The sequence below is a fragment of the Meles meles genome, chromosome 1 (genome assembly GCF_922984935.1).
Source record: "Meles meles chromosome 1, mMelMel3.1 paternal haplotype, whole genome shotgun sequence".
NCBI lineage: Eukaryota > Metazoa > Chordata > Mammalia > Carnivora > Mustelidae > Meles > Meles meles.
The window spans coordinates 196,156,778-196,184,592 of record NC_060066.1 but is presented as its reverse complement, the minus strand read 5'-3'; the positions used below and the strand labels follow the sequence as shown (position 1 = coordinate 196,184,592).

The window sequence follows — 27,815 nt, the reverse complement described above, 5'->3', positions numbered from 1 at the left end:
TGAGAGGAGTCTACGAAGGTCAGTGCGCTTGAATGAAAAGTGCATGGTCTTTGCAGCCAGACAGACCCAGCTGCTTACTGCATGGCCTTGAGAATCACTTCTTTCTTGAAGCTTCTGCTTTAAATAAAGTGGGCAAGGGCAGTCTTCACCGAGAGGGGGACATGTGGCGTCTGGATGGAAGTGAGGGAGTGAGCCAGACACATAGATACCCAGGGAGAGAAGTAATTCAGGCAGAGGGAAGAGTCCGTTTTATCCCTGGGTGATGATGTGAAGTTCCCCTCACAATGCCTGGCACACAGTAAGCGTGTGACACGAGGTCACCCCTATCCCTGTTCTTACAGAAATGGCAGGATCCAGGTGACCGCTGAATGCACCATCTAGTTTGAGTGACAATGATACTCTGGTTTCATAAGCTCTTTGAAACACTGTATTCATGTACATCATCTCCTGGCAGGAGTGCCCTTGACAGATCCCAGGGGTCTCAGCCCTGAAAACAGTCCTTGCTTTCGGGGCTTCAGCCTGCACGGGGAGTACAAGAGCCTTAGAAACAGCAAGACGGGGCCCTTGCCAGCTGCCCCAAAGAGACCTCTAACCCAGTGCACACCAAAACCAGGACAGTGCTTACAGGGACTTGGGTGAGGGTACAGTCACATGGAGGGGAGGAAAGAAGGCAAGGGGCCCACAGCTACTAAGGCAGCTCTGGGTTTAAAGATTATTCCACCTCTCGCTAGCTCTTATAAATCACTGGACCCCTCTAAGCCTCAATTTCCCCATCTGCAAAATGGGCATGAAAATATCAGTTCTGTACAGAAGCTATAAGGACTCACTGAGATAAGACTTAGGAAAGTGGCAAGCAAATATCTGGGCTCGACAAAAAGCAAGTCCCTTTCCTTTTGTACCAAGTATCTAGGAGGCAGTCACTGTCTTATTCTGTCAGTCTCTATTTTATTCATTTCTGAGGGGGATAAAATCAGCTACCTTTCAGTGTGAGGTTTCATTAAGACAACAGATAAAAACTGTGCTTAGCACAGTTACTGGGGCAAAATAGGTACTCTATATGGTTTTTTTGGGATACCTGGATGAATGGATGGATGGATGGATGGATGGATGGATGAATGGATGACTAGGTGGGTAGGTGGAAGGATGACTTGCTGGCAGGTTGTCAAGGGAAGCAAAATTTGTATTTCAGCTACACTACATCTGCAAAAAACAACAACAACAACAAAAAATCAACAGGCATTTTACAAGAGGGTTCTCTTCTATTTATTGTAGCTTTAAGTCTCAAGGACAAATATAACATAGATGAGTCAAAACAAGCATAAATACACCCAGTTCTCATCAACTGTGCCCTACGCTTACCACTCTTGTGTCTGTGACTCTTCTGAATGAGGTGAGACACCACATCTTGCTTCAATCGACATCCTCCAACTGAGATCACTGGTGTGAGACTGAGGTCAGGGCAGGACGAGGCCTTCTTGACACGAAAGATGGTTTGGAAATCCTGATTGGTGGTGTTTCATCAAAAGAATTACAACTCAGGGGCTCCTGGATGGCTCAGTCAGTTAAGTGTCTGCCTTCAGCTGAGGTCATGATCTCAGGGTTCTGGGATTGAAGCCCACATGGGGTTCCTTGCTCAGCAGGGAGCCTGCTTCTCCCTCTGCCCCTCCCCTGCCCTGCTCATGCTCTCTTGCATGCTCTCTCCCTCTCAAATAAACAAATAAAATCTTAAAAAAAAAAAAAAATGCAACTCAGCTTTTTCCGTAACCCTGTCACCAAGAAGGAAAAGACACGGGCGAGCAGCCAGCTCCGTGTTCACTGCAGCTCCGCGCTGTGTAATTTCTGCGATCACTTAGCCCTCCGGAGTCCCACGTTTCCCTTCATGAGACGAAGGGATTGGATCCTCCTAGCTCCACAATGTTCTGATCTTCTGAAACTCCCTGACATTTCTTTTAAAATATGGCCATGGAACTTTGAAAAATTGTGTGTTGAACTCCTTCCCCATCTGTCTCTCAAGAGTCGCCTTAAATCCTCTCTTCTTTTTTTTTCTTCTTCATAAACAAACAAGCATTTAATAGTGGTCAAAGCAAAAGTATCCTTCTAAGGTGGAAGAGCACGCAGGACCAGAGGTGGCAACTGCCTCCTTTAACCCTTTCAAGCAAGGGCATGTATGTGTCAATATGTCTGTTGATGCTACACCTGGGGGAAGCAGTAGGCTTTGGAGACAGATAGATCTCAGCTCTAGACCTTGTGGGAGAAATTGTGGATACATAGATGGTTAAGATTCCAGATGCCCCCAGGATCTGGAAGACAGACACTGAAGTGGATAAACCTTGATAACCATAGTAATTAAGACATAAAAATGGCGGTCCCTGGAGCACCTGGGTGGCTCAGTCAGTTAAGCGTCCGTTTGGTTTTTGCTCGGGTCATGATCTCAGGGTCTTGGAATCAAGCCCCAAGTGGGGCTCCACACTCAGCCTGGAGTCTGCTAGAGATGCTCTCCTTCTGCCTCTGCCCATCCCCCAGCTCATGTGCCCCCATGCTCACGAGCACACATGCTCTCTCTCTCTCTCAAAATAAATAAATAAAATATTTTTTTAAGTTGTTATTTTATTTTTATGTTCATTTTCTATGTGTGGCAGGTGCCACTGGTTTTCATTTTTAATTTAGTTATAAAGCCTCCTTTTAAATAAAGTTTTATTTTTTTCAACTTTTTATTTAAATTCTATTTAGTTAACATACAGTGCACTATTGGTTTCTGGAGTAGAATTCCATGTTTCATCACTTACATATAACACCCAGTGCTCATCTTTACATGTTTCCGTCTTAATATCCAATCACCAACCTAGCCCTCCCAAACCACCTCCCCGCATCAACCCTCAGTTTGTTTTCTGTTGTTAAGAGTCGTTTATGGTTTGTTTCCCTCTTTTTCTTTTCTCTTCCCATATGTTCACCTGTTTTGTTTCTTAAATTCTGCATAAGAGTAAAGTTATATGGTATTTGTCTTTCTCAGACTTATTTCACTTAGGAAAATAACCTCTAGCTCCATCTGCCTCATTGCAAATGGCAAGATTTCATCCTTTTTGATGGCTGAATAATATTCCATTGTATATATACACACCACATCTTCATTATCCATTCACCAGTTAATGGACATTTGGGTAAATAGATAAAAAGTGACTCCACTTAGAGAAAATATTTATTAAGAAAACATACAGATGGCACATGGATTTTGAAAAACCGTGTATGGAGGTATGTACACAAATGACTAAAATGCAAGAAACATGGTGCTCTAGCATCTAAGCATTCATCTTATTCAGAGATGGGATGCAAGTCATAGATAGTCACTCAAATAGGCTTAAGCAAAATAATAGAATGCATCCCGATGAGGGAATCTCACACAACCCAAAGGAAGGAATGCAGATGTTGGGCTTTGAGAGGGTCTGGCTTGGAAGAAAAGGGCAGTAGGCCCCGGAAGCACCTGCCCTCCACTCTCCAGGCTTCTGCTCTCCCTCTGGTCTCTGCTTGGCTCTGCACATTTCCATCTTCTCTCTGAGCAGGTCACCTACCCTCCCCCACTCCACCTCATACACAGAGATGGACACACACATGTAAACACAGGCACACACAGTCACAGCTCCAGACTTGAACGTTTTCGGGTTAGTGACCTACAGAGCCTAAAACAGCACCTCTGAGCCTGGCTGCTTATTCCTGAGACAGAGAACCTGACTGGCCCAACTAGAGCCAGATCCTCTCATCTCATCCATTCAGCTCCTATCAGAGGATAAAGGGGAATGCATTCTCAGAAAAAGGGAGAATCTGGGACAAGCAATCACCATGACCGAGAGGTATCTGCCTTAGTCTTCATGGCACCTAACAACCCTATGAGGTAGGAAATTCAGCTCACAGTCCCTTGGGAGGAAATGACAAAGCCAAGACTTGAACTTGGGTCTGTGTGACACCAAAGCTCGATTCTGCTGCAATCTCCACCTAGTCACCATTGGCTGAGTTCAGCCTCAGCTACCATCCCAGAAACAAGCAGGTTACTGGCCCATGGGAAAGCATTTGCCAAAAATCAACCCAGTAGATAGGAAAAATAGTAAACAAGATCTCACTTTATGGAGACATGGCTGGAAGGGAGGACGATGTCTCAGAAGAACTACGGGACTCTGGAAACCAGGGAAGGCTTCTCCGAGCGTGGACGGTCTGTGGCTACCAGATTCACACTGCAGATGCTCAGGGTGTGAGGGAAAGCTCATTTGGATATATTTGCCAAAAATGACAAAGGGACATCTAGAGGTCTTCAAGAGAAGAGAGACCTCTCTTCTGCACCCAAAATTCAAAGTGCCTGCTGGCCCTTGGGACTATAACTGCTCCTCTCACCTTGTGGAAGCTAAATTAGGAGGGCTCCCCGCACCGCGGGCCCACCTCCCGGCCCCAGAAAGCTAAGTGGTAGGTGAGACTTGACAGGCTCCTCCCACTCTGGAAGCCCCGCCCACACAGGTGCTTCCCCGCCTAGGTGCGCTTTCTTATGGAAACCTCTGAGCAGTGTGGAGCTGCCCATGACCCCAATCTGGCTTCGAGGGGTCTCTGCCCACTCTGCCCAGAGTGGGGACCTGCCCCGCAGGAGGTAATTCATCAGGATCCACTACTGAGACAGATGGATGTGACCATGCCTCTCCTACTCCCCCAGAGCTGATGAATGAAGCCTGAGGCAAGACCTGCGGAGAGAGACACATTTGCCTTCGGAGACAACCTCCCCCTCCTACCTTTTGACCCGTGAATGTCTTACCTCTTCTGGCACCATTCAGGACAGGCTGTTGGATGAGTGGGAAAAGGTTCCACTGAGTCATGTGTCACAAAGATCTTGTGCCTCTGAATGGAGACAAGATGGCACTATCCTAGCTCAAAAGTCTTCCCTGGAGACACCACCAGACAACAAGGAGAGGATCCCTTTCCCCGAAACCCCCTTCTCTGCCTTTATAGTAGCAAAGGTACTAGTTGCCCTAAACTTCAGTCTATACTGAATCGGGACTGCTGCCTTGGGAGGGTGAACAGGGTGGCTCAGAATCTGCCCCCAAGGTCTGCCCCCCGCCCTGCCATTCCCTGGAGAGCTCAGACTCAGGTATTTAGGATGAGGTTGCAAGCCAAGGTTATGCTACACGTGCCCCGAGGTGGCCGACGGGGGCACATTCAAGTCCTGGATTTCCCCGCAGTCTGGCCCCGACATCACTCCCCTCCCCTTGGTGAGGTAGCCTCCATACTGAAGGGGCCACTTGTACCCAACCCACAACAGAGACCCCTTCATCCCCCAGGTCAGTCCCCGATGTCCACAGAGGAGAAGGCTCTGGGCCTGGCCCCAACAGTCAGCGACTACTTTTTGAGGGAAGGGGCAGGGAGGTGGTTGAGCGGCATGATCACTTCCGTGCCCGTCTCCGAGGTGGCCCGGGAGCACTTCCGGCTGCTGCGCATGCTGTAGAACTTCTCAGTGAGGTGCTTGCGGAACTTCTTGGTGAGGAAGCAGTAGATGATGGGGTCCAAGACACAGTTGGTGCTAAGAAGGCAGAGGGTGACCTGGTGGGCATCGTTGATCGCCTGGTGGAAGCTGTTGTTCTGGAAGCCCAGCTCAGCCAGCGTCCAGGGCAGCTGCACGATGTGGTGGGGCACGAAGCAGATGATGAACACGGCCAGGACCGTGCAGACCATCCACAGAGCTCGGCGCTTGACCTCCGCGTTTTGCTGCAGCTGCGCAGGCTGCCTGAGCAGCCTGCGGATGATGACCAGGTTGCAGAAGAAGATGAGGAGGAAGACGAGGAAGAAGCTGAACACGAGGAACACATGGATGATGAGGACGGGCACACTGCCCTTCTCGTAATGCTCAAAGCAGCGTGTGACGTTGCCTGCGCGGGTCTTGTCGGGCACCACGTTGGTGGAGTCCAGGACGAAGAAGTAGGACGCCGCCGCCACGATGGCCACCCAGATGACCAGGGACACGGAGAAACCACGCTTGCGGGTGGTGGCCTGAGCTGTCCTGATAGGCCGGGTCACCGCCTGGAAACGATTGTACGTGATGACAGCCAGGAAGGCCACGGAGCAGTAGGTGTTGATGAAGAAAAAGCAGCCAGCCAGGTTGCACAGGAATTCGGGGAGAATCCAGTTGCCCTGGTTGTGGTAGTAGATGATCCACAGGGGCAGGGTGACCAAGAAGAGCAGGTCAGCCACGGTGAGGTTTACCATGAAGATCTTTATCTCGTTGAACTTCTTGGAAGGGTACAGGCAGGCGAAGACCCACAGCACATAGCTGTTGGCGATGACCCCCAGCACAAAGATGATGCTGTAAACAATCGGGAAGAGGGTGTATCGGAACTCAGAGTCCACGCGAGAGGAATTATTTGCCCCCGTCGCCATGGTTGGAAGGAGCAGCCGGTCGTAGAATCCTGCCTGTGCCTGGAAGACCACGCAGGAATTCCAGTTAATGAAGGGTCAAAAGGGCCTGTCTTATTTAATCAATCCCGAGACTCATTTTTGCACATTTTGAAAGCTCTAAAATTGGCGGTATCATCCAATTAATTGGCAGAATTTTTTTCTACATAGAACAATGGTGTGTTTTTAAAATGAATGGCATCTGAGACTCAATGAAATCAATGGCAATTCAGTTTCTTTTCTCTTGTTCCATTTTAAAATATATCTTTCCATTCTGCAGCTTATTTTTACATAAGGTTTTAAGTAATCTATTCCTGATGATGGAGTATATGAAAATTTATATTAAAATATTTTTAATTTTTTTTAAAGATTTTATTTATTTATTTGACAGATAGAGATCACAAGTAGGGAGAGAGGCAGGCATAGAGAGAGAGAGAGAGGAGGAAGCAGGCCCCCCGCCAAGCAGAGAGCCCGATGCGGGGCTCGATCCCAGGACGCTGGGATCATGACCTGAGCGAAAGGCAGAGGCTTAACCCACTGAGCCATCCAGGCGCCCCTAAAATATTTTTAATTTTTAACTTAATGTTAAATTTTCTAACAAATGTTTTTTATTGATGAAATTTGAAATGTAAATTTGGTGGTAGATATTGTATATTAAAAAACAATTTATGGGGAGATGCCTGGGTGGCTCAGTCAGTTAAGCGTCTGCCTTCAACTCAGGTTACAATCCCAGGGTCCTGGGATGAAGTTCCACATTGGGTTCCTTGCTTGGCCTGCTTCTCCCTCTGCCTGTCACTCACCCTGCTCATTCTCTCTCTCTCTCTGACAAATAAATAAAATCTTTTAAAAATTTTAAAAAATAATTTATGGGGGTGCCTGGCTGGCTTAGTCATTAGAGCATGTGACTTTTGATCTCAGGGTCAGTGGGTTCAAGCCCCACATTGGGAGTAGAATATTCTTAAAATAATAAATATTATGTTATTTTATAAAATATTTTATTTTCTTTAATAAATATATTTAATATGTATTATATACATAAAATATAAAATAAATATTCTATTTTATATAATATATAATTTATGTAATATATTATTATTATTTTAAGTAAATTTATTATTATTTATGTGTTCATACAAAATCTTGAAAATACAGAGTATTGCATTAAGGTGACCCAAAGGTGAAATAGTAGCAAGTCATTAGAAAGAATGAGTTGGGTTTTTGTTTTTGTTTTTTTAGAAAGAATGAGTTATATCTGATTGTATAACATGGAAAGTTGTCCCTGGATAATACTGTTAAGTAAAACAAAATTTTAAAAATTTGTGGGACCTCATTATATATGTGTATATGACATCTAGAAAGTGATCAAGAAGGCTATAGCTTCAAGAGCAGATAGTGATAAGTAACCTTTGGGAAAGTGAGATGGGTTTGGTGGGAAGTTTACCTATTTCATGCTTCCTTTGTTTGAACTTTTTAGAAGCATTTGTTGCTTTAGCAATTAAAAGAAAAAATTTAATGAAAAGAAAAATACAGGGGTGCCTGACTGGCTCATTTGGTGGAGCGTGCAACTCTTGATCTCGGGGTTGTAAGTTTGAGCCCCATGTTGGGTGTAGAGATTACTTAAAAATAAAATCTTTTAGGGACACCTGGGTGGCTGAGTTGTTAAGCATCTGGCTTCAGCTCCGGTCATGATCCCAGAGTCCTGGGATCGAGCCTCGCATCGTGCTCCCTGCTTAGCGGGAAGCCAGCTTCTCCCTTCCCACTCCCCCTGCTTCTGTTCCCTCTCTCACTGTGTCTGTCTCTGTCAAATAATAAATAAAATCTTTTTAAAAAAATCTTTTAAGGACTCCTGGGTGGCTCATTTGGTTGGGCATCTGCCTTTGGCTTGGGTCATGATCCTAGGGACCTGGGATTGAGTCCCAGGTCCCCTGCTTCTCCCTCTGCCTGCTGCTCCCCCTGCTTGTGCATTCTTTCTCTCTCTGACAAATAAATAAATAGGATCTTTAAAAAAAATCTTTTAAAAAAAGAAAAGGAAAAGATGAAGAAAATTATACAGTGGAGAAACTGAGTAGTATTGTCTAATCAAATCAAATGATTAAGATGCACTCATCATGCACCTCAGGTACCCTTGATATGATGCACTGAAAAGGCTATAACATCGTTTCTGAGGTTTTCTTGCCAGAAGTGCATAATCTCAATTTGGTCACAAGAAAATATCAGACAGGGGGGCCTGGGTGGCTCAGTGGGTTAAAGCCTCTACCTTCGGCTTGCGTCATGATCCCAGGGTCCTGGGATGGAGCCCCACATCGGACTCTCTGCTCAGCAGGGAGTCTGCTTCCCTTCCTCTCTCTGCCTGCCTCTCTGTCTACTTGTGATCTGTCTGTCAAACAAATAAATAAAATCTTAAAAAAAAAAAGAAAGAAAATATCAGACAGACCCAAACTGTGAGACATTATACAAAATGACTGATCAAAAATGTCAAGGTCATGAGCAATAAGGAACTGCCATAGATCAGAGGATATTAAGGAAATGTATGACAGCTAAATACAGTGTGGGATCCTGGATTGTACCCAAGAACAAAAAAAGACCATTAGCGGAAAAACTGGTAAAGTTCAAATAAGGTCTATAATTAAAATAATATCAATGTTCATTTCCTGGTTTTGATCATTGTATTACGGTTTTGTAAATTGTTAACATGAGGGAATACAGAGCAAAGGGCACACATGCACTCTTTGTACTATTTTGCAGCTTTTCTGAAAGCCTACAGTTATTTCAAAACAAAAAGCCTTTTCAAAAGTATAGTAAAGGGGCACCTGGGTGGCTCAGCAGGTTAAGCGTCCAACTTGATTTCGGCTCAGGTCATGATCTCAGGGTCATGAGATCAAGCCCTGAGTCACGCTGTGCACTGGGTGTGGAGTCTGCTTGGGATTCTCTCTCTCCCTCTGCCCCTCCCCCGCTCATGTGCACATGCTCTCTCTCTCAAAAATTAATTAATTAATTAAAAAAAAGATTTTCCCTCTCCCTCTGCCCCCCCCCCCGCTCATGTGCACACGCTCTCGCTCTCTCTCTCTCTCTATATATATATACATACACATCTTCTTTTATATATATATATATGAAGATGAAACTAACCCTAATCCCACTACCCACAGTCTGGTCTGTTTCAACAGCATCCTCACCACCACTCACTTTCCATCAAAACCAGTGGCTCCCTCCTCTCTTGTTCCTCCCACCCTGTTGCCAGCACAAGAAGCTAGAAGCTGCTCTGAATTTTGTGTTGCAGCTGGCGGGGATGGGGGGAATGGAAGGGCAGGAGACCCAGATGGGGTTAAGCAAGGCCTGAGGCTCATCATACATCCCGAACAGTGGAAAGAGAACAGAATTAGGACTAAGACACTCCTTCCGACCCAGGTGCTTCCCTGAGCACTGCCTCATTTTGGTCTCACGAAAGCCCTCTGAGATAGGAAGTAAAACCCCATTTTACAGAATAGGAAAGAATATCAGGTGTTTGGTGATTGTTCAAGGTCACACAGTTGTTAAAGGATGGAGCCAGGATCTCAAACCCAGCTCTGCGTGTGTTTGTGCCTTCACACATTCCGCCAGCAAACATTTCTGAGATGTGGGCATGGCCGGCCCACACGGGCTACAGGGCGAACAGAACCTCACTGGCCAGCGCTCGGGGAACTGACCGTCTCACGGGGCAGAAGGACAAAAGCAATGTAAGCAAACAAGAGTTGCTGGACAAAGAAAAGGGGGTGCTGATCTGGAGAACACAAAAAATATATACTTAAAAACCGGCGACATTTCCTTGGAGACCTGAGAGAGGAAGAATGTTCCAGGCAAAGGCATTTGCATGGGTCCAAGACGGAGGCAGGAAGGAGCAGAGTAGGGTGTAGAAACTGAGAAAGGGACCGCGTTGGAGGCCCTGGCCCTAACCTCTACTGCCATTCTGTCCTCATCTCCTGCTATCTTCCCACCAGGGTCCAGTCCAAATGGAGCTCCCAGGTGGGTCTTCAAACATGCTCAGACCTTTCCTACCTCTGCCTGCAAGCTTACACCCATGCCTACGCTTTGAACCCTCTTTCCTAACCACACCCCATTTCTACCCGGCCATTCTAGCACGTGCTTCAAACCTTACCTGAATGTTAGTTCTTCCCAGAGGCCCTCACCAGGCCAGGTCCGGTCCCACCTCAAAGCTCCCTGTACTTCTCTGTAAACCCTAGCCCAGTTGTGATCCTATTCGTGTTTGTGTGGTTCGTAACAGTCTCCCATGTGACTGTGAGCCCCAGGAGAACAAGGGTCTTGTCTCTCTATTCAGCACTCTTCCCAGCACCATGAACCAGTAATGGAGTGGGTGAGAGCCCTCATTGCTTATGCGATTTCTCTCGGAGCTCTGGAGCAGTGGAAACACTGGAAGAAGCCTCTAGATTCTTACAGGTGAGTTTAAAGAACCAGCTGGCTCTAAAAGCAGAAACAGACCCATAAATAAAGGGAACGAGCCATGGTTGCCAGAGGGGCAGGAGGTGGGGGGATGGGCAAAATGGGTGAAGGGGGGGGTACAGGCTTCCACTCATGCAATGAACGAGTCACAGGGATGAAAGGCGCAGCATAGGGAATATAGCCCATGGGACTAGAATGGCGTTGTAGGGTGACCGATGGTAGCTACACCTGTGGTAAGCACAGCGTAACACAGTTGTCAAATCACTATGTTGTACAAAACAAATAGAATATTGTATATCAATTATACTTCAATTAAAAAGAAAAAGAAAAAAGAACCAGCTGGCTCTAACTGGAATTTTGATGACTGAGAACATTTTTGTGCTTTGCCCCATTTAATGTGGTGTATGCTAAATTAGATAAATGTAGGTTTCATTATTCTTATAAATAATTGTGACTCCTTTCAGAACAAAAAACTCAGCTTCAAGTCAGATTGTGAATTACATCGTTTTATGCTGCTTCCGCAGCAGTGAAATTGCTAACTTGTACTCAGCTGGGATCTTTTCTGTTCCTAAACGTGGTCTTCCCGTCTGATCCCAAGGCTCTAGGATGATACTTCTCAAAGGGTGGTCCACAGAAATGAGGGAGGAGAAAGGAATATCTCTGAGAACTTTCAGAGAATCCATGAGGTCAAAAGTATTGTCATAGGGACACCTGGGTGGCTCAATGGGTTAAGCATCTGCCTTCAGCTCAGGTCATGATCTCAAAGTCCTGGGGTCAAACCCCACATTGGGCTCCCTGGTGAGCAGGAAGCCTGCTTCTCTCTCTCCCACTCCCCCTGCTTGTGTTCCTCCTCTCACTGCGTCTCTCTCTGTCGAATAAATAAATAAAACTTTTTTTAAAAAAACTATTGGCACAATAATACTAAGATGTTATTTCCCCCTTTTCACTGTGTTGACATTTGCGCTGATGGTACGGGGTGAAGAAAACCACTGGCTCCTTAGCACAAATCAAGGCAGTGGCACCAAATGGGAATAAGCTGTATTTTTCACAGCCAGGCACTACTCAGTGGGAAAAAATTTCAATTTCCTTGATAAAGCAAGGGAATTATTAATTTTTTTAAAAGATTTTATTTATTTTTTATTTGACAGACAGAGACCACAAGTAGGCAGAGAGGCAGGAAGAGAGCGAGGGGGAAACAGGCTCCCTGCTGAGCAGAGAGCCCAATGCAGGGCTCAATCCCAGGACCCTGGGATCATGACCTGAGCTGAAGGCAGAGGCTTTAACCCACTGAGCCACCCAGGTGCCCCGGGAATTATTAATTTTATTAAATCTTGAGTGCACATCTTTTTAATATTCTGGGTGTCAAAATGGGAAATGCTTCTGCACACTGAAGTCAGTGGTTGTTTCCAGGAAAAGCCCTTGAGCAACTGAGTTGAAAGCTGAACTTTTTTGCAGATCATCACTATCGCTTGAAAAAAAATGACTGGCCAGCTATGGTTTTCCAAATTTGGGTGTCATGTTTGCTCAGATACAAATAAAGGATACCCGTCGCCTCAAGGAAAACAAACAACATATTTGTCGTCAATGATAAAATTCAAACTTCGGAGAAAATTAGTATCTTAGGAAAAGCTGTATCTACCTGTATGAGTTTGACAGCTTCCCAATCCTTAAAGAATTTTCGAATGAGATTGGTGGCGATACTAATGAAAAAAAATCCTTTAGTGAAAGGTCCGTGTTTGGAAATTCTGCTTAACTTAGTGAACCGGTATTTTCCAAATGAGGAAGGTCAGTTTCAAAATTATGCATGGATAAAATAATCAAAGGGCAAGACAGATCAAAACATGGCTGCACACCAGATTACAGAAGGTTCTCTAGTATGGCTAAGGTTCCACATTGCAACTGACTTTTTTAGATATACCACTGTGGAGCTTTGATGTAGTATCAAAGAAGAACATCACCAATATCTGAAAAAGAAATTAAAATATCCCTTCCAGGGCGCCTGGGTGGCTCAGTGGGTTAAGCCGCTGCCTTCGGCTCAGGTCATGATCTCAGGGTCCTGGGATCGAGTCCCGCATTGGGCTCTCTGCTCGGCGGGGAGCCTGCTTCCCTCTCTCTCTCTCTCTGCCTGCCTGCCTCTCTGTCTACTTGTGATCTCTATCAAATAAATAAATAAAATCTTTAAAAAAAAATATCCCTTCCACTGTAATTACGTATCTGTGTAGGGGCATATCTTCATGTACTCCAACCAAACAACATACCAGGATAGATGGATTGCAGAAGCAGATATGAGAATCTAGCTGTCTTGTATTAAACCCATCATTAGACAGATTTGCAACCAAATGTAAGTCAAGGCCACTCTAAATTATTTATGTTTTGAAATTATTAGCTAATTTTTTGCTAACAATGTTGTTTGTGTTAACATGGAATGAGCTTATCACTGGGTTTTGTATTTTTTTTAAAGATTTTATTTATTTATTTGACACACAGAGAGAGATCACAAGTAGGCAGAGAGGCAGGCAGAGAGAGAGGAGGAAGGAGGCTCCCCACTGAGCAGGGAGCCCGATGAGGGTCTCCATCCCAGGACCCTAAGATCATGACCTGAGCTGAAGGCAGAGGCTTAACCCACTGAGCCACCCAGGTGCCCCTGGGTTTTGTATTTTAAAAAATGTTTCAAAAGTCTTAGTTTTAATTTTGAATATGAAAAATATCGATGGGGGGCACCTGGGTGGCTGGTGGGTTAAGTGTCTGCCTTCGGCTCCGGCACGAACCCAGGGTCCTGCGATCCAGCCCTGCTTCTCCCTCTCTTCCTGGTTCATGCTCTCTCTCGCTATCTCTGTTGCTATCTCTGTTTCTCTCTCTCTCAAATAAATAAATAAAATCTTTTAAAAAAAGAAAATGCTGATAGATATATCCCATGTAAACAAAAGCTCTCTGGGGTCCTCAATAATTTTTAAAGAGGTGCTGAGACCAGAAGATTTTAAAGTCTCTGCTCCACGAGAGGAAAGAAAAAGAGAAAGAGAGAGAGAGAGACAAACCAAAAAAGACTCTCAGCTCTAGAGCGAGCTGGTGATTACCAGAGGGGGGGTCGTGGGGAATGGTTGAAACAGGTGATGGGGATTAAGAGTGCACTTACCATGATGAACACTGAATAAAGTAGAGTTGTTGAATCACTATATTGTACACCGGACGCTGATATAACACTGGATTCTAACTATACTGGAATTAAAACTGAAAACTTAAATTCAACATAAATAAATAAAATCATGGCTGTGTAATCTCAGCCCCCTCATCTTTCCTTTGAGCCCAAAGCGCCCATTTCTCTGGGACTGGCCTTGTTTCTTTCTCATCTTAGACCTTCAAGCCTTGGGGGATCCTCTCCCTGGGACCTCAGAAAGGCAGGGAGGCAGGCCACGGCTGGGCAGGGTGTGGTGTTCACTCTGGGTGTTTGAGGAAGTCATACCCTTTCCCATCCTCACCACCCAACGTTACCCCTAAGTAAGTCCCTTCCTCTTGGGGTCAGGCTCCAGCTTAGTGGGGTGCGGGAAACTCTCCACTGGAAAGAGTCTTTCTACAGCCAGAGGATCCAACCCAGGATATTTGCTTGGGCCCTGTCCCCTGTGCCATGCCTGTCCAGGCCTGTTGAGAAAGCCTTCCCACCAGGACCAGGGCTGGGGTAAGGTTTGCAGAGGAGCTCACGTAAGAGCAAAATGTAAGGGAACACTGAAAACCTCAGTGGTCAAGATAAATACCATTTATGGGGCACCTGGGTGGCTCAGTGGGTTAAGCCTCTGCCTTCGGCTCAGGTCATGATCCCAGGACCCTGGGATCTAGCCCCACATCGGGCTCCCTGCTCAGTGGGGAGCCTCCTTCCTCCTCTCTCTCTGCCTGCCTCTCTGCCTAATTGTGATTGCTGTCTGCCAAATAAGTAAATAAAATCTTTAAAATAAATAAATAAAATAAAATAAAACAGTCCAGGAAAAGCATGCCTACATGCTAATTTCCATTTCAGAGTCAGCTGCCCTGTGAATCCAACTTGTAAAAATATGTACTCAGGTCTGTCTGGGCCTAGAGCCTCCCCAGTCCACATGGCCCCCACAGGAAGCCCAGTGCAGGCCTCTTCCTTCCAGATACAGAGTTAGATTCAGTGTGGGGGTCTTGGGCAGAATCCGTGCGTTTGCCCAAAGCCTTGGCCTGGGTGCCTCTAGTACCCATCACCCAGCTCTTCCCACATCTACTGTCTTCCCAGATCTTGGTCTTCACGTAACTCCCACTCCCCTAACCTCCGTCCCAGCTGTCCCTTTGCATCAATGTGACCCTTTGATGTCAACCAAAATGGAACCAGCTGGTCTCTTCTGGGCCTGGGGGCTCAGACTTCCATGCCTTTGTTCATGCTTCCCTCCCTTTGCTCTGTCTGGCTACTGACTGATCCCTTTAAGACTGCTCCCAGCCTCTTTCCCTGCAGCTAGATCTTCCTAATCCTCCCTGCCTTTCTCACACCCTGCTCTCTGTCCCTAGACGGGTTAAGTGTTCTTCCTCTGAGTTCCCATAGCTTACAGCTTCTTATACCATTGAAATTGCCCTTGTATCCTCTTGCCAGAGATGGCAGCTCCTGGGGGGCATTCACCCGACAGATACTGCTATCCCACTGGGGGCTGGGCACTTTGCTGGGGATACCACAGGAATAAAACAGGCAGGACTCCCGCTCTTGAGAAGCTTACACTCTAGTCAGGGAAAACAGACCAAAACAAATAGAGAGATAAAAGAACACAGTAATTTCAAACTGTGATGAATTCAATAAAAGAAATAAAAGTAGTGACACGACAAAGCTTAGGTGAGGGGCTGCTTTAAAGAGAGTGACCAGGGAAGGCTTCTTGGAGGAGGTGACCTATAAACAAAACCAGAGGAAGATTCACCATGAGGTCAATGAAGCGTAAGCTTCGAGGCCCTTTCCTAGGTCTTGTGTATTTGCAATTTGGTTGCTTTTCTTCAAAAGGGTCCCCCAGACTGTATAAGCTTTAGGGTCCGGCAAAAACCCCTATCTTCTCCTGGCTGAAATCCAAAATGCCCAAAGGAACAAGTCAAGAGAAAATGTGGAAGAAGAGTATTCTAGGTCAAGTGTCTCATGTGCGGAAGGTCTGCAGCGGGAGTAGTTCATCGTATCCTAAGATAGGAACAAACTCGTTGTGTTCAAGGAACTGTAAGCTTCATGCGGTCCTAGGGAAGTGAGAAACGGGAAGCACTGGATGAGATCTGAGGGCAATTGACCCTAGAGGGCTCCCGAGGCGTGACAAGGAGGTGGAATTCTAGTTTAGGAGCACTGGAGAGCCGCTGGACTGTGTCAGGCAGGGGACAAATGTGCTCGGACTCCCTGGCTGCTGACAGAAACTAGACAGTAGGGGACAAAGGACAAGCAGACAACCCGTTTTGGAGGCAAGGGAGGGTGGTGACATGGGCCACAAAGGGGCACTTCCAATTCCTCTCTCTGTCTCCAGCACACCTGTGGCCCGAACAGGGGCTTGGTAAGCATTTGTTGAGTCAACAGATGGCTGGCTACCAATAATTTTGACCTTGTTGTGACCTCTTTGTGACAGCTGCAGGAGGGCTGACCCGAGAAGACAGAAGAAGCCTGATCTACTCCAAGACAGAAGAGCACCAGGAGCTGCCCGCTCCCCAGAGCAGCCACCCCATGAGAGGGAGTGAGCTCTCTACAGCCTCACTACTCAGATCGTCACCTTCAGACCAGCAGCATCAGCTGGGTTTCTTAGAAATGCAGACTCTCACACTTTACCCCAGACCTGTTGCATCAGAATCTGTATTTTCACAAGATTCCCAGGGGACTCGTGGGGATGCTGAAGTTGGAGAGGGGCTGTGATGCAGCACGTTCCCAGCCGCATACTCGACTAATCTACCACCTTCTATGGCTCCCCATTGCCCAGGATCATATCCAAGCTCCTTTTGCAACTCATCTCCCTCCAGCCTCTTGGACCACGTGCCTTGTATTCCAGCCACACTGACCTTCCTGCCGCTTCTCTAAAAACTCCACTTCTCAGACCTCAGTGCCTTTGCACATGCTGCTGTCCCACCTACTGAGAGTGTCTCCTGCCTCTTGCTTTACCTAGCAAATTCCTACTCTTCTTTTAGGACCCAATCTAAAGAATGCTTCCTCTAGAATGCGCTCCCTGATTGCCCAGGCAGAACGAGTTGCCTTCTCTTCTGGGTGACCATGGTACTGGGTACATTCTTCAGTATAGCAGCTGATACAATGTGTTATGACTATTGATTTCTATGGCCATTTCTAGAAGTCTGGAGCTTCTGGAGGGCAGGGACTAGATCTTTTTCATCTCTATATCTCCAGTGTCCGACATTGACACTGGCGAATGAATGAATGAATGAATGAATGAATAACCAGACCCCTGAAGACTATTCAGCAGACACTGGTGTGAAGGAAACATGCCCAGTCTCTCTGAGAGAGGCACAGTAGGATGGGGAGAACAACCCGTTTCTAGAGTCAGAAAGACCTGCGTTCATACCTGGCTCTGCCATTTACTTGCTATGTGACCTTGGGCAGGTGACTTCACCTCTCCGGGCCTCAGTTTCTTCATCTATAAAGTTTTATAGTTCTACCCGTGGTTCCAAAAATAAGCATGCAAAGTAGTCACAATGGCCAAGCCTCCTTCTCCCCATTGGCTCACCCATATGAAGTCAGGGGAAGGGACTATAGTCACCACGGTCCCAGGGGCTCTAACCCACATACTGACTTCCCTGTCAGCTCCAGACAGGGTCTTAGGCTAATGCCAACAAATCTTTCAAGGGGTCAGGAAAAGAATGAGCATTTGGAGGGAAAGAGGTCAGCAGCAGTACAGAGCGATGCCTCAAGTCTGGGCAGCAGCCCAGGCCCAGCTCTCAACAAGGGGTAGGCAAAGGGAGCTATAAATATTCATGGAGACAGAAGAATTCTGCCTCTGGATATCCCATCTCTACCCTGCACAGCATTCAGTCCCAACCCCCTACCATTCCCATACTGCCTGGGAACATCATGCCTCCACGAACGTGGTCTCCCATTCTCAGCCGAAAAGTCAGAGGGGAAGGACCACCTGGATCTGAGCAAAAGGAAGTATGTGCTGGTTACTTCCCCAGTGTGGACTGTGGGTTGGAAAGCTGGGTTTATCAGTTAGCCCAGCTCCTAATATTTGTGGGGCCATTCGAGGTCATAAGTACAAATGTCAGGGCACCAGGGTGGCTCAGTTGTTTGAGCATCTGGCTCTTGGTTTTAGCTTAGGTCATCATCCCACGGTCATGGGATTGTCCAACCCCCAACCCTTACCCCATCCCATAGGGGCTGAGCACTCACTGGGGAGTCTGCTTTTCTCCCTCTCCTTCTGTCCCAGAGCTCTCTCTCTCTCTCTCTCTCAAATAAATAAATAAATAAATAAATGTTTGGGTTTTTTTTTTTTAAGTACAAATGTCTAAATATTTATAGGCTCACATTCAGGTTCACACAGATCTCCTGCACCAACAGCTCCCTGCAGGGCTGCAAGCCTTGGGGTACAATCACCAAAACAGCTCGGGCTAGAAGTAGTTTGAGGGAGGGACCTAGGCTCCACATGGACATTTACATGTGGACCCAAAAACCCCTTGCCCTGTGTGTAGGGCGTGACTGGAGGGGAGTCGCAGCCAGCCTACATATGCTCAGGGTGCTGGAGTAAATATACACACCACACACCCACAAATACATTTCCCCCTCAAGTCAGCCTTGCAAGATGAGTTTTACAACATCCCCATCTTTCCAGAGAAGAAAGTGAAACCAGAGAGGGAAACAGACTTGTCCACAGTCACACAGCTAAGCAGCAGCAGGTGGGATTTTGAACTCCGAGACCCATCCTATCTCCTAAGATAAGCTAAATCCCCTGCTGGAAGCCAACCACTCATGGGCCAACTTATCCACTCCCAGACCTGTCCTATGACCTGAGAACAGGAATGGGGCAAAGGGAGGGGAGAGTCTGCTCTGCATTCTTGTCACTCCTACCAGGCAGTGCTAGAGCTGGAATCAAATTCTGGTTCAAACACTAAGCTCACCCCATGACTCTGAGTCTCCGCTTCCTCTCTGGTAAAATAAAGATTTAAAAATGGGTCAGGGGCGCCTGGGTGGCTCAGTGGTTTAGGCCACTGCCTTCGGTTCAGGTCATGATCTCAGGGTCCTGGGATCGAGTCCCGCATCGGGCTCTCTGCTCGGCAGGGAGCCCGCTTCCCTCTCACTCTCTCTGCTTGCCTCTCTGCCTACTTGTGATCTCTCTCTGTCAAATAAATAAATAAAATCTTTAAAAAAAAAATGGGTCAGAGAGGGGCACCTGGGTGGCTCCAGTTGGTTAAGCATCTGACTTCGGCTCAGGTCACGATCTCAGGGTCCTGGGATGGAGCCCCAAGTCGGGATCCATGTTCGGCAGGGAGCTTGCTTGTTCTTCTTCCCCTCCGCCTGCTCGCACACCTTCTCTCTCTCAAATAAATAAATAAAATCTTAAAAGAAAAATAATGGGTCCAAGAGAAAAGGAAATTAAGACTATAGTTCCATTTATAATGGCATCAAAAAGGATAAAATACTGGGAATTAACTTAACCAAGGAAGCTAATGAGTTGTACACTGAAAACGAAAAAGCATTGGTGGAAGGAATCACAGAAGAGACAGATAAATGGACAGACATCCTCATTCACAGACTGGAAGACTTAATAGTGTTCCGGCGTCCATACTTCCAGAAGCCATCTACAGATTCAAAGTCCTGTCAAAATCACAGTGACATTTTTTACAGAAGCAGAAAACAAAATCCTAAAATTCAGTTGGAATCTCATCTGGAAACACTCTTGAGAAAGAAAAACAAAGCTGGAGGCCTCATACTTCGTGATTTCAAAACATACTACAAAACAGCATGGTATGGACATAAAGAGAGAGTTATATAGACCAGTGGAACAGAACAGACAGCCCACATATGGTCAAATGATCTTTGGCAAGGGTGCCAAGATGACCCAATGGGAAAACAAGGGCCTCTCTAAACAAGTGCTGAGGGGAAAACTGGAGATCCACACGCAAAAAAAAAAAAAAAAAAAAAAAAAAAAAAGAAGATGGACACTTGTCTTAAACCATACACAAAAATCAACTCAAAACAGATAAAAGGGGCGCCTGAGGGTTCACTTGGTTAAGCGACTGCCTTCAGTTTAGGTCATGATCCTGAAATCCCGAGATTGAGTCCCACATCCGACTCCCTGCTCAGCGGGAAGCCGGCTTCTCCCTCTGACCCTCCCCTCCCTTCATGCTCTCTCTCTCTTTGATTATCTCTCTCAAATAAATAAATATAATTTTAAAAAACAGATTAAAGATCAGAAAATAAGATCTGAAAACGTAAAACTCCCCCAAGGAAACATAGAAGGAAAGCTTCCTAACACTGGAATGAGCAATCATTTCTCAGATATGACAGCAGGAATGCCAGAAACAGAAGCAAAAATAGACCTATGGGGGGACAGCAAACTTTAAAACATCTGTAGCAAAGGAAACAGTCAACAGGGAAAAAGCAGCCTAGAGAATAAGGGAAAAAATTTGCCAACCATATACTGGATAAGAGGCTAATATCCAGAATATATAAAGAACTCTAACAACACAATAACAACAAGAGCAAAATAATAATAAATGATTTTAACAGAAGCAAAGAACTTCAACAGATTTCTCCAAAGGAGATACGCAAATGGCAAACAAGCACATGAAAAGGTGGGCAACGCCACTCATCGTCAGGGGAATGAATGTACGTGAGCACCACAACGAAACAGCGGCTCCCACTGGGTGGGATGACCACTATCAAAAAAGCAGGAGAAAACAAGTCCTAGTAAGGATGTGGATGTTGGTGGGCATGTAAAATGATATAGCCGGGACGGAAAACAGTACAGTTTCCTCAGAAAATTAAAAATAGAACTACTACGTGACCCAGAAATCTTACTTCTGGGTCCACTTCCAAAAGAACTAAAAACAGAATCTTGAAGAAATATTCCCACACCCATGGTCATAGAAGCACTATTCACAATCCCCAGAGGCGGGAGCCACCACATGTCCATCAGCACATGGATGGACAAACAACACGTGGTGTGTATGTATAACGGAACACTCTGCAGCCTTCAAAAGGAAGGAGAGCCTGTCACGTGCTTCAGCACAGATGAACCTTGAGGATATTATGAAGTCAAATAAGCCAATTACCAAAAGGCCGATACTGAACTGTTATATGAAGCATCATCTAAAATCATTATTTCTATGAAGTAGCTAAAGTCATCAAAGTGAAAGAAACGCAAAGTAGAATGGTGGTTGCCAGGGACTGGGGGCGAGGAGAAATGGAATTCAGTGGAGTTCAGTGGCTATAGAGTTTCAGTCAGGCAAAATGGAAAATTCTAGAGTCCTGCTGTACAACAATGTGCATAAAGTTAACAACACCGTAATGTTTGCTTAAAAATTGTTAAGAAGGAAAATTTAAGTCATGTGTTTTTACCACAGTTAAATTTTTTTTTTCTTGGGATGCCTGGGTGGCTCAGTGGTGAAGCGTCTGCCTTCGGCTCAGGTCATGATCCCAGGGTCCTGAGATTGAGTCCTGCATTGGGCTCTCTGCTCAGCAGGGAGCCTGCCTCTCCCTCTCCCTCTGCCTGTTGCTCATCCTGCTTGTGCTCTCTCTCTCTCTCTTTCACTCTCTCGTGCTCTCTCTCAAATAAACAAATACACTATTTTTAAAAGGTGGGGCTCCTGGGTGGCTCAGGTGGTTAAGTGTCTGCCTTCAGCCAGGTCATGATCTCCAAGTCCTGCGATTGAGACCCAAGCTGAGCTCCCAGCTCTGTGGGAAGTCTGCTTCTCCCTCTCCCTCTGCCTTTCCCCTTGCTTGTGCTCTCTCTCTCTCTGACAAATAAATAAATAAAATCTTTAAAAAAATTTTTTTTCTTAATGGACCCCAGCAATGGTAGATTTGAAAGTATATTCTTAACTTAAAATCACAGGGCTCAGGACACCTGGGTGGCTCAGTCAGTTAAGCCGCTGCCTTCCGCTCAGGTCATGATCCCAGGGTCCTGGGATTGCGTCCCACATCAGGCTTCTCTCTCTGCCTCTGCCTGCTTGTGTGCTCTCTCTCTCTCAATCTCTGATAAATAAATAAAAGCTTAAAAAAATAAAAAATAAAATAAAATAAAATCACAGGACTGCTACGCAACTTTGGTAAAACTGTTGACTCTCTCTGGGCCTCATCTTTAAAATGGGGACAAAACAAACAGAGCTTTTGTGAGCATCCAGTGAGAGAAAGGATACAAAATGTTTGAAAAGAACAGCGGTTTAAAGACCATGGACTCTGGTGAGGCAGACCTGGGTTCGAATTCGGCCTGTATCTTCTCCTAGCTTGTGACCATTGCCAAGCACATCAGTCTCTGAGCCTCAGGTCCTTCCTTTGTGAATGGAGCTGGTAAAATTCCAAGCACATGTATCTCCCCAGAGTGCTATAAATATTCAATGACTAATGTGTGTAAAGGGGTTAGCACAATTCAAGGTGTTCACACTCAACAGCTCTAAAAAAGCATCTACAGGAAATCAAATGTTTCTCAAAATAGCAGCACGAGGGTGCCTAGATGGCTCAGTTGGTTACATAACTGCCTTCAGCTCAGGGTATGATCCCGGAGCCCCAGGATCGAGTCCCACATTGGGCTCCCTGCTCAGCAGGAAGTCTGCTTCTCCTTCTGCCTGGTGCTCCCCCTGCTTGTACTCTCTCTCTCTCTCTTCCTCTCTCATTCTCTCTCTCTCAAATAAACAAATTAAAAAATCTTTTAAAAAAAAGTAGCACCTCGGTCATTGCAACTGCTCACACTGAGCTCACACCAGCCCGAAGCCGCCTACATCCGGCTTCCAGATGTATCGTTAGCTCTGAAAGATTCCGGGGACCGGTCATATCTTTTTATGGCAGCTAGTGACAGTTGGCAAAATGCCACCAGTTGATAAGAAGACTTCCCAAGATTGTTGTAAGGATGAGATAGAAAATGCCTCATCCATAATCAAAGCTCAAGGAATGCTGGCTACCATTAGTCTGACTTCTCCCCCCAGAGAGTTAGAGGGGCCACCTGTGGTTTCCCTAACACAATCCATCGCACTGCATTATAACGGCCGTTGTTTTCTTTTTCCTGGGTTGGGAATTCCCTGGGTTCAAGACTTCTGGCATTTCACTAGTATGGACCACAGGGCCTCCTCCACAGCAAACCCTCAAGGAATATTTACTAATAGGGGCGTCTGGGTGGTTCAGTCTGTTAAGCATCCAGCTCTCGATTGCAGCTCAAGTCATGCTCTCAGGGTCATGAGATCGAGCCCTGTGTTGGGCTCAATGCTGGGCACGGAGCCTGCTTGGAATTCTCTCGCCCTTCCCTCTCTGTCCCTCTCCACCACTCACGTGAATGTGCTCTCTCTTTCTCTGTCTCAAAAAAAAAGAAAGAAAGAAAGAAATGCATATTTACTAATAAACACACACACACACCCAGAGTCACATTGTCCTTCATCCTTCACTTCCAAACCCTCACACACCAGCCTCAGTCACTCCCAGCCCTTAGATTTCCTGAGTCCTCTCAAACACAACAATTTAATCATTTCTCTTCTGTGAGTCCTACTTTCCTCATGTACAAAATGAGAATAATATCAACACTGACCTCACAGGATAGCCAGAGGCTGAAGGCAGGTAAACATTTAAAGTGCTCAGCATAGAGAAGATGCCCCGTCAATGAGTTACTCCTATTCTGACCGCCCCTGTTGCTTGGCTTTGGGGGCCTGGGCCTGGCCATACTCTTCGAAGACTCCCCTCATGGAGTGCTTTCACTACCATTTCTCCAAGAAGCAAAGGAATTTAAGGGGGAAATTGAGGGAGCAAGTATCTTGTCCTCTGGGGAATTCTGGGCATCCCACAGTTTTGAGTACAAGGACCAAGTCATGTCAGGCACCATGTCAGGCACATTTCTGGGTAGATAAATGGAATTCCTTGTCTAGGAGAGGTCAGGGACAAGGTCTAGGGCCCTTGAGGTGGGAATGGCCTGGGTATCAGATTTTCCCAACCTCCCTTCTCACAGAGGGCCCTTCCCTGACCCCAGTGATATATATATGGCCTTGGTGAGACTTGGTCTCTGCTCAGCTGGTCTAGGACATCACTGTGGAGTCTGGAGACCCTGAACCTGGCCTGGGTCTTTCCTCGTGGTTCCCAAATACCCAGATGGTATCTGTGAGTCCCCTCCCCCTCCCTCCTCCTTGCTTCTGGGAACTAGGCCAGGGCAGGAAGGAGAGAGTGGACAGATACTTCCTCCTATGGGCTTCCTAGTACTGGGCTTACCCCTCCATTACATCAGGAATCACACCAAAGGACCAGCCTGGGGAACTCCTGCATCCTGCTGGTACCCTCGTGGGTAGCCGGGGCCCGCCCCAAGAAAAAACAGGGTACAGGGCCTGGGCCTTGGGGTCCCCCAGACCAGGATCTACATGGGGCTCTGTTCTTCCCTCGCTGCTCTTCGGCTCTCAGCATCTCCCTTTCCTCATTTGCAAAACGGCATCCGGAAACCTTCCTCACCAGGTAGTCGTAAGAGCAGAATGAAGGAGTTTATGCAAGTAATCATTGCTCAGTAACTGTGGGCTCCTCCCCTCCCCTCAGAAAATGTTTGTTGAATGAATGAATGAGTGAACCAAACAGCTGTGCACCAAACCAGCCACTGCCAGAGGGAGCTGAAGAGAAACCACAGGACTTGGGATAGGAGGATCTGTTCTCTGGTCTCTGCCATGGCCCCCACCACCTTGAGGGAGTGAGTCTCTTCCCAGCTCTGAGCCTTGTGATCTGTATCTGACAAATCCACGGGGCCAGGCAGGAGGGGGACGTGGGGAGGGGGGACAGAATCGCTGCAGAGGCTGTGGGGAGGGCAACTCCAAGCATTCAGGCCTTGTTGTAAAAAAAAAAAAAAAATAAGATGGGTAGGAGTGATAAAGGGTTTGCTAACAGTAAAGCCCTTGGTAAACTGAAACGGACTTTACGAACTATAAAGGGGCCTGCACAGGTGTTTGACATGCTGCCATCCGCCCTCAGGGTCCCCCTCCTACAGAATTAAGTGGGGGGGACTGCTGAGCAGTGGTCCTCCCCCCTCCTATTCTCTCTCCCTCCCTCTCTCTCTCTCTCTCTCTCTCTCTCTCTCTCACACACACACACACACTCTGCCTTTGGATCCTCCTTGGCTGAAGACATGAGGGCAGAAAGGTATACCCACCTCGCAGCTGGTTTGGTTGTTGATTCTGCTTCTGGGAACTGCTGGGCTGTACCAGACCCTTCTGCACGTTGGTCATGTTCCAGGCCCATGTGACTACGGCCGGGGCTAACGCCTCAGAACCGCCCACAGGGCCACGGACACACACGCACATGCTCACGCAAAGACACAGCGTCGGCTTCTCTCCCCACCCACACTGCTGCCAAGGAACCCCCTGAGGGGCTGGACAGGGAGGTGGCCGTGCTGGGTGGGGCCCCAGCATTGGCCCTTCCAGGGAGCCCAACCCAGACACACTCCCTCCGGACCAGTCAGAGCGAGCTCCCACACTGCAGCCCAGCTGGTGCCCCCCTCCCGGGCCAAACTCATGCGGGTGGGGGAAAGAGCATTGCCGCTGACAGAGAGAAGCACCCCCTTTCCTCCACGAGGCCTTGTTCACAGGCCTGTGGAGGACTGTAAAAGGACAGGCCTGTAAAAGGACAATGAGACAGGACCCCAGCCTCTCATCACACCCCCCACCTGGATCCCAATCAGATGCAGGAACTCAAACCTGGAGGCTGATTTTGTCCTTAGCGCCATGGACCATAATCCCTTGCCCAAACCTTCCTTGAGCAGAGGGAGAAACTGAGGCCCAAAGAAGAGAAAAGATTTGCCCATGGTGACAAGATTGGGGGCAGAACTGAGACCAGATGCTGGGCCTCTGGCTTGCTGTCCATTCTCATTTAAGTACAACATATTCCTTTATCATCTGTCTGCTCAATTTATAGTCTAAGATTAGACTGCTCACCAAACACTGTGCTAAGGGTAAGGATAAAACAGTGAACCACACAAATTCCTCGTCCCTAAGGCACCTGCAGTGAGGGTTACGGTGTCGACCTCAGTACTAACACATTGGTTCACTTCGTGCAGCTTCTGACGACTGACAAAGCATTTTCCCACCCGGCCTCTTACTTCACCATCCCCCTACACACCCAAAGGCCAGGACTTTGAACCGTCAGCTACCAAAGAGGAAAGCGGGGCTCCTGAGTTGCCAAGGTCCCAGCCCTACACAAGAGCTAAAATCAAAATCCGGCCAATCCCAAGGGGCCAATCCCAAGGGGCCCACCTCAGGCCAAGGGTCATTTCCTCAGGTCCACAGCAGACTTCTTCCTTTAGCTGCATTGTCAGTACCTAAAGGTGGAACTTTTGTTTCCCCAGCACCTACACACACACACATGCATGAACACACGCATACACGCTCCAAGTACCTCGACACAGCTGCCTGCTCAGAACTAAGTCAGAGCTGCCTGGATGCTTACAGAGAGACTGCTGGCTGCCTCACTCTCCACAGGGGAGCAAGTGTCTGGATAGCGACCATGGTTCACCTGGCCCACACCTGAACCTCCTGACAGCCAGGGACAAGGAGAGACCACCCTGTGTCCTGTCCCTCCCCTGCTGGGACATGTTGGAGGAAACCTGCTGCAGACCAGGCCCTTGGTACCGATAACCTGGTTATTTTCATCACCCCTCAGGAACACCTGGCATCTCATGAGCTCCTCAGGACCCCGCCCCGTACCAGACCCTGAACGTCTTAACCCCATCGACAATGTGGGAGACTGAGCCGCAGAAGGAGCATGACTGGGCTGAGAGACCACATGTAGCTAGTCAAGCAGATGGCGTTCAGCTCCTGAGTCCTAGGTAGCCCACCCTCCGCTCACCCATCACCACCGTCAGCACCCCATGAGGTCTCTGGGGTCACTTTCAACATGGCCCTGGCCTCAGACAACCAAAGTGGGGAGCTGCGTCTCCTGGCAAGTTTGGTCACGAGGAATCCTTTCTAAACACAAGGCCCAGGACCTGAGGAAGATGCCAGAATAGTCCCTTCAGAACAGAGCCATCCCTTTGCTCAGGCGCAGGTGAGGGGCGCAGCTTGATCTCCTGAAGACATTGTCACATGTCTTCTCCTCCCCTAGCCAGCGCTGGGACCCCCCCTTACCTGAATCAGGGAAGGCTGAGCGGCCGCAGCAGCAGGATCTCGGTCTCCGTCTGTCTGCAGACCCAGCCTCGGAGCTATCTGGAAATTGCAGAAATGAGGAAACAGAGCATACCACTGCCAAGTCACCCCAGGGAGGAAATGCCGTGACCCTGGGGCTCCTCCAGCGGGTGGCACCAAGAACCTCCAAGCTAGGTGGCCGGGCCCTGACCACTGGTCAGAGGGTTCCCCCAGAGCCAGGGGCCAGCTGGGCAGTGGGTGGGTTAGGGAGCTGGGATGCAAGAGAGAAAGCAGAAATTCAGAGCAGACAGTCGAGAGAGAGAGAGAGAGAGAGAGAGAGAGGGACTGAGCACGAGAGCAAGGAAAAGAGAAGAGAGATAAGAAATCAAGAGAGGGAGAGAGGGGGACAGCCAGGAAGGCAGTGGGGGATGAAAGAGATGGGGGAGAAAGGGCACATGGAGAAAGACAGATGTAAACACAGACAGAGAGCATGAGAGGAATGAGGAGACCGGAGGCCAGAAACCAAGGAAATTAGAAGCGAACGCAATGAGGCCGTGAGTGTGTGCCTGGTGTGTGTGCCAGTGTATGGGCATGAGAGAAAAAAATGAAAGAAAGGGAGAAAGGGCGGGGAGGGAGAAACAGCGAGAATGTAAAAAGGATGAGAAGAGGGGGCACCTGGGTGGCTTGGTCAGTTAAGTGTCTGCCTT

General features: G+C 47.4%; 1 protein-coding gene across 2 annotated transcripts; it reads right to left on the bottom strand.

The window, feature by feature from the left end:
- Nucleotides 1-2,743: 2,743 nt before the first annotated feature.
- On the bottom strand, nt 2,744-27,815 carry PTAFR (platelet activating factor receptor). 2 transcript variants are annotated; one of them, XM_045986562.1, is made up of 3 exons: nt 27,784-27,815; nt 27,112-27,189; nt 2,744-6,444 (listed from the first exon to the last, which is right to left on the bottom strand). In XM_045986562.1, exon 3 carries the CDS (start codon nt 6,403-6,405, stop codon nt 5,371-5,373), a length of 1,035 nt encoding a protein of 344 aa, XP_045842518.1. In that variant the 5' UTR covers nt 6,406-6,444; nt 27,112-27,189; nt 27,784-27,815; the 3' UTR covers nt 2,744-5,370. The 2 variants fall into 2 exon arrangements, with proteins under 2 accessions (XP_045842518.1, XP_045842600.1); XM_045986644.1 differs by lacking the exons at nt 27,112-27,189; nt 27,784-27,815 and adding an exon at nt 25,143-25,206.

What these genes read in the sequence shown, in the direction of transcription:
- PTAFR (XM_045986562.1), bottom strand. Translation starts at nt 6,405, where the DNA reads ATGGCGACGGGGGCAAATAATTCCTCTCGCGTGGACTCTGAGTTCCGA.